Source organism: Ailuropoda melanoleuca, chromosome 1, assembly GCF_002007445.2.
Source record: "Ailuropoda melanoleuca isolate Jingjing chromosome 1, ASM200744v2, whole genome shotgun sequence".
NCBI lineage: Eukaryota > Metazoa > Chordata > Mammalia > Carnivora > Ursidae > Ailuropoda > Ailuropoda melanoleuca.
Window position 1 is genome coordinate 110,076,291 of NC_048218.1, and position 6,708 is coordinate 110,082,998.

General features: G+C 57.7%; 1 protein-coding gene across 1 annotated transcript; it reads right to left on the reverse strand.

The window, feature by feature from the left end:
• Positions 1 to 729: 729 nt before the first annotated feature.
• IGFBP3 (insulin like growth factor binding protein 3) lies at positions 730 to 6,702 on the reverse strand. Its single transcript, XM_034665201.1, has 5 exons — positions 6,694 to 6,702; positions 3,460 to 3,686; positions 3,088 to 3,207; positions 2,209 to 2,347; positions 730 to 1,221 (listed from the first exon to the last, which is right to left on the reverse strand). The coding sequence occupies exons 2-4, from the start codon at positions 3,643 to 3,645 to the stop codon at positions 2,222 to 2,224; spliced, it is 432 nt and encodes a 143-aa protein (XP_034521092.1). The 5' UTR covers positions 3,646 to 3,686; positions 6,694 to 6,702; the 3' UTR covers positions 730 to 1,221; positions 2,209 to 2,221.
• Positions 6,703 to 6,708: the final 6 nt, after the last annotated feature.

Consider the following 6,708-nt stretch of genomic DNA (forward strand, 5'->3'; position numbering starts at 1 on the left):
AAGTCTCGAGACCCCTTCGTGGTCTCAGGGAGGGCTGTGTGCCATGCACGGCCACCCCCGGGGTCTCCTACTCGCCTGCCTGCCTGAGGCCCGGCCTCTGGGAAAGCAGCCGAGCCCAGCCCGAGCGCTGTGTTTCTCTTCTGTAGCGTGGCTAACATCTCGTCTATGATTATCTACAAGGGTTACCAGCTCAGGAAGAACGTACTTTCTCTGCATATATGTGTGACTTAGAAAAAGAAGTGGGGGAGGGGGTCCAAGGGCAGTGGACATGGGATTCTCCAGGCGCCCCCAGTGTCCCCGACAAGCCATCCCTCTTTGCTGGGTGATAACTATTTTTCCTCTTTTTACCTCGTGCCAAGGAGGACAAGGGCGAGACAGAAAAATAAACATCTTTGCCTTTAAAGAGCTTGTTCTCAAAAATAAACTCGTTCTTGAACTGCTCAATGGAAAAATGCTATTGTCTGCGGTCATCGAAAAAATCCTGCTGTAATTCCACGGCCTCTGAAAAGGGCGGAGCCTTGCTGTCCCCCCGCCCCCTGCCCCTGGAGCCCATGGCAGAGGACAGGCCCCGGTCTTCGACCTGCGTCTCCAAAAAGCTGCCTGACACAGGGGGTCAGAAACACCTGTCTTCACAGGTTCCTAGACTTCCTGAGAACATTCTTGGTCTTTTATTTTTTACATGTTAAGAATCCACCCATTCTCTCTGCTCCGCCCCAGGGTGCAGGATCAGCGGAGGCGGGCCCTTGCCTCTCAGATGTAAGCCCCTGGCAGGTGGGCCGGGACGTCCAGACACCAGGGTGCGGGGCTCCCCATTCTCGCCGAGGCCTGTGCTCATTGACCGGGTGGGGATGAGGCGTGCACTGCACAGAGGCAACCCTCGCTGGGTCTGGAAGTGGAGGGGGGGCTGCGTGGGCGCACCCGCAGGGGTGCTCGGGCCGCGGGAGGTCCGGCCACGCGGTGCTGGAGTTTATGTGTATGCTTGGAGGAAGCAAGAAGAAAAACCAAGCCGCGTCTCACTGACTCCTGCGAAGGGGAAGACGCTGCGGTTCACCATCTAGAAGAATCCTAGACGCTACGAACAACTCTTTTTAAATTTCGGTTAAAAGAAAAATCAATTCACCACAAAAAGAAATATAAACGGAGGCTGTAGCCAGATGCTGATCATGTCCTTGGCAGTCTTTTGTGCAAAATAAGGCGTTTCTGAGCTCCGCTCCATAATAACTAGAACAAACAGAAAAAGAAATATATTGAAATAACTCCCCCACGTCGAAAGGCTCAACTCCAGCCCCGAGACACTAGGCATGAGACCCCGGCTGCGGGCTGGTCAGGGGCTTGCCCTACAGTGACCCAAGAGCACCTGCCCGAGGGGAGACACAGGCAGAGGCCACCGTCCCCAAGTCTCACCCTGAACCTTGAATTCTTTCTTTCCAACTTGCGGGGAAACAAAACTTGTAACTAAAAATGAAAAGTTTGAGGCGACTCGGGGGCTCAGTTGGTGAAACGTCTGCCTTGGGCTCAGATCATGACCTCAGGGTCCTGGGATCGAGTCCCGCAACAGGCTCCCTGCTCAGGAGGGAGCCTGCTTCCCCCTCTGCCCTTCCCCCTGCTCGTGCTCGCTCTGTCAGATAAATAGATGAAATCTTAAAAAAATAAATGAAAATTCCTTCTGTTTACTTCAATTTGTCTTGAGAAGATGAAATCCATTTATTGTTTTCCCCAGTGGCTCTCTTGCTTATTAAAGGAAAGCAGTATCAAACACAACAGCATTCTTCAAAGTCATAAATCTCATTTAAAATCTCATTTTTGTGTTGGGTGAAAATAAACTTTATTACAATGATATCAATCACAGACTATCAAAATGTCCGTAACATTTAACAGAGAAAAACCAGCCACACTTGTGAGTGAGAAGCATGTCCCTTCCACAAGTCCTCATGGGTGGAAACAGTCTGCCCGTTAAGACAAGCCACCAGCAGCCGCGCGGGGAAAGCTGGCCGTTGGACTTCTCGGTATGTGTGTGTGCGAACGTGCACAGGGTCAAGTCCAAGATCTTCCAGGGGACTCCAAGTGCCTCCGAGACAACCTGACCACAGGCCCCGTTTCCCCGGGTGGCTGCAGGTGGGTCGGGGACCCCTGCACCCTCCTGTGGGGTCTGTCCCCACTCCCCGAGACATGCCGCCGTGGCCCCCGAGCCCAGGCCCCCCGGCTTACGTGGCGAGGACGTCTACTTGCTGTCCATGCTGTAGCAGTGAATGTCACCTTTCCCCCTGGCGTCGAAGCCGGGCAGCGGCTGCCCGTACTTGTCCACGCACCAGCAGAAGCCCCGTTTCCTGCCCTTGGAGGGGCGGCACTGCGGGAGAGCACAGAGCGAACCCTGAGAGCGGGCCAGGCGCCCAGGGCCAAGGGGCCCCAGGGAGTCTACCGTGGAGGCCACTCGTGCCCTGCGTGTGGGGGAGGGGGTTCTCCGGGGAGGTGGGGCCGGGGAGGTTCTGTGCCCTTTGGGTCTCAGGAACTGGCCCCCATCACCCTGCAGACACACCTGAGACCTGAGAGGGTGACAACGTCCCACCTGCCGGGTGCACCTGCCTCAGAGCGCCCGCCAAGCCGCACAGATGGGCTCTCAGCGCGCCTTTGCTGAGCAAGTGACTGATGGGAATACACAAGTGGCGAACAGGTGTGACCGAGACCAGGAGGCCTGTGGCCAGGGAGGACAGGCCTGGGGACTGAACCAGGACCACAGGCACTCGGCCGTGGCCTCGCTCACTCTGCAGCTACCGTGACGGGAAGTGTCCCAGTGCAGAGCCGGTGCTGAGTAGCTCATGTACAGAGATGGGCGTATCCTGGCCTAAAATAACGCCTCCCCTCAACCCCCCCATCGTGCCCGGACGCCCAGGAAGAGAGGGGGACCAACAGGGGATGTCAGGGAGGCTTTCTGGCCCACGACCTCATGTCCCTGGGACAGTTATTCATGACGTCACCCCGTGTCCCTTCAGTCAACCCAGGGCCCCCAGGGCAGCTCTACGGGTCAGGGTCAGGGGAGAGGCGTAGACGGTGGGAGCAGGGGAGGGAAGCTCAGGAGGAGCCACTCACCTGCTTCTTCTTGTAAAAGCCCTTCCTGTCACAGTTGGGGATGTGGATGCCCCTAGGGCTAAGCATGTCCAAGAACTTGAGTCGGTTCAGGGTGTCCTCCACCTCCCGGCGACACGGCCCCTGTGGGGGCAGTGACTGGTTACTCCGGAGCGTGCACGGCCTCAGAGAATCCCACGCAGCCGTGGAGGGACCTGCCACGCCACCCCGCGACAACACCAACCACGGCTCCCTGGGTCCCGTGAGGTCCCCACAGAAAGGCCCAGGACTGGGGATGGGAGACCCCGTGAGATCCCATAGTGGGAAGGATCGATCCCACAGTGGGAAGGGCCCCTCCACACTCAGCCCGCCTCCCACCGGGAGGGTAAGGCTCACGTATTCCGTCTCCCGCTTGGACTCGGAGGAGAAGTTCTGGGTGTCCGTGCTCTGGGACTCGTAGTCCACCTTGTAGCGCTGGCTGTCCTTGGCGTGCCCTTTCTTGATGATCTCCATCTTGGTGTGCAGGGGCTGGAGCTTGGCGTCAGGCCCCCGGTGCGTGCTGGGGAAGGCCTGGCCCTGCATGCTCCCGGCGCTGTGGTCTTCCTCCGACTCACTGCTGTTTCCTTGAAAAGTGCAAGGGGCACAGGGTGTGACGGCCATCTGCAGCTACCACTGGTCTTTTCAAAATCTTCCTGCGGCGACCAACTCCCAGCTAGATGGAAATGTCATCCAGCAATTCCAAATAACCTTAAAAACACCTGGATAAGGTACTGTTCCACGGCACTAGCAGAGGAACCCCACTTTCTAGAATGAAATCTGATGTGCGCTTTCAGAGCGGTGGGGCAGCAAGGATTCTCACCGCTGAGCCGCTGTCACCACACTGTCACCCTCCACCAGCAGGGGGCAAGCCCGAGCAGGGACAGATCCAGACCCCCCAGGCCACCCCAAGCGCAGCCTCCTGGGAACCAGCACCTTCTCTGCCCCACCCACTGGCCCTGCTGAGTCACAAGTGTCGGGTGGGGGCAGCCATCTGGGGGTCCACAAGCCCCACAGGGACTCCGCTTTCCCCACTGTCCTGTGCCACCAAGCAGACTGGCCCAGGGTGCGTTGGGTGGTGTGCGACAGGGCCCACTGTCGCATCTCTAACTCACTGTCCACGTATGGGCTGGAATGCCCTGCGGAGGTGCAGAGACCCTGTCCCCAGACACCTCTGTGACCAACGCGCTAAAATGAAGAGAACCAAGGCCCTGACGCTGCTGTTGGAATGTCCGTAGCGTCACTGGGAACTCACGTGCAGGAACTACACACGGGGCTGCTAAGGAGCCAGGAGCCAGCAGGCTTTCTGGGTTCCTTTCCCAGGATGAACAGTGGGGGTGGCTTTGGGGGAAGGCCCCCCTTGTGGGCCACACGGTCGCTCCATTCAACCAGCAGCCTGCCTCCCTCCTGGGAGGGGCTTGGCTCACCGTCTGGTCCAGAATCTACCACGCCTGGGGGTGCTGAGCGCCCTGCCGTGGCCCCGCCCCTCATGCACTTTGGAAGCCCATAGGGAAGCCGGCGGAGACCCCTGGCTCTAGGTGACAGGCACAAAGGTCTCCTGGAGAACGCTCCCAAGGCTGGCTGAAGGACAGACTCTCTGCAGGAGAAGCCCAGGGCAAGTGCACTCCCCAGGGGCTGGGCGAACACCCTCTCCTCCCTGGGACTCCACTTCCTCGCCTGGGAAGAGTCCCCAGAGGTGGAGGGGGGCTGAGCTTCCAAGGGGTCTGGCGTCTGGAGGAACACCGATTAGCCCAGGGCCTGAGACAGTTGGTTCTCAATTGGTAGAATTTGGTTTCAATTTCCTTTAACCTTAGGGTTTTTTCCTTCCTTTTCAGGGAAGTACTGGGGACAAAGGAGATGCTAAGGGTATGTAAATAAACATATTTGCATTTCTTTTCCAAGAACTGAATAATGTCTTAAAGCTCGCAGGTTTTCTTTCTAATGCCTGCTGACTTAAGCAGAAACACAAAACCTCCGCATTTAAGCAAAAGATAATCTTAACTTTTCACTGCCATTTAAATGTACCTCCCCACCCCCACGGGTGTTATAAGTCTAAGGTCTTTTAGACACGTTTTAGTTAAATCTATCAACCCATACTGTGGAACTACTATGAAGGTCATCACAATATGCCCATTACCGGCTCACTAAAGTCAGCAGTGTCTGTAAGAACTCCTAAGATCATTTTTCGAATATCCAGAAAACACGCTAGAATTAAGTGCACACAGCAAAGGGACGAAACTGCCCTGAGAGACAAATGCACCTAGTGATTTTAAATCCACCACTATAAAACGGCGCATGTTTTAGGCAACTGGAATTTCGCCTTCCCACCAATCCTGGAATGGTACTTGTTTCTCTGGGATCCACAGAGCCAGCCCTGCCTCCCAAAGACAGAGCCTCACCCCGGAGTGGAAATATGCAGAACGCAAAATTACAAAGGGACTTCCCTCCCGCCAGCCCAGGATGGGAGCCTGCCCACTAGCTGTCCAGCCTGGTGCCCTGGAGGCGAGGGCAGAATTCTCGCGGCCTCCAGCCCTGCAGGAACTCTACTCACTGAACCCAGGGAGGCTGGCTGAGCCTGCTGGAGATTCAGAGCAACAGCTGCGGATTCCATTTACACAGCTTTCTCCGGGAACGCGGTGATGTCCTTCACAGAGCCACACAGCCGACAGCGGCCGAGGCAGCAGCGTAACTGCCAAACGTGAGCCTCTGTCCTCTCCGGGCTCCCAGGAACCGGACCCTATCCCTTCCACTTCGGTCTAAGTGGCAACAGTCCTGAGGCTTATTCCACCCCCCTTCACCATCCCTAAAATCTTTCAGTCCACACTCCCTGAAGCCCCCGCACCTGGCGTTTGTCTGGGGCCATCCAGCCACCGGGCGGATGGAGCGCACCAGGGCGACGCGGCAGGTCGTGGCAAACCCGGTTCAGCCTCCACTCTCCTCCCTGCCCCTGGGGGACCGTGGGGAGTCACCTCCTTCTGGAGGTCAGGTTGCCCAAACGCAAAAGATGCCAATACCTGATTCCTACCTTACTGTTTCTGGCGCACCCCGAGACGTGTCATTGCTTCGCAAACCCTAAGTCTGTGCAAATACTGGCATTTTTAAAGACAGGTACCATTTCCTACAACGTGCCTGCCCACCTTCTCCAGTCCAAACCCGCCCCGACCGCCTCCCTGCTCCTCCATCTCCCTCCGCATCCCTTGCATAAACACGCTCGCTCCCAGTTTGTGGGACACGTTAGCCGCGTTCCCGAGGTGAGCCGCTCGGTCGGTGCCCACGTTCCCGCGCTGCGCCCCCACCAAGGGCGGGGCGATGCTCCTCGGCATGGGATCGATCCTGATAACCTCGTATCCTCCCCTCCCGGCCCGGGAAACCTTTGACCCAGTTTGTCGAAAGCGCTTAATAATTTGCAAGCACCCGGCACCCAGCGAACGCAGCGCGTGGAGGGCCGGATGCAGAACGTGCCGCGGGCGAGCACCCTCGCTCGCGGGGCCTTGGTTTCCGCGCCTACAGTACCAGGGGCGAGGAGAGCAGGGGGAACCCCGCCGCGGCGCAGCCCCAACCCCCGCCCGGGGCCGACCGGCGCCTGCGGCTCACCTGGCGCGGACGGCC

Bases quoted from the DNA above. Each gene is read 5' to 3' on its own strand.
- IGFBP3 (XM_034665201.1), bottom strand. From the start codon at position 3,645: ATGCAGGGCCAGGCCTTCCCCAGCACGCACCGGGGGCCTGACGCCAAG. The intron at 3,208-3,459 runs GTGAGCCTTACC...CTGCCCCCACAG, and splicing joins CCAAGCGGGAGACGGAATAC to GGGCCGTGTCGCCGGGAGGT. The intron at 2,348-3,087 runs GTGAGTGGCTCC...GCTCTCCCGCAG, and splicing joins GCTTTTACAAGAAGAAGCAG to TGCCGCCCCTCCAAGGGCAG.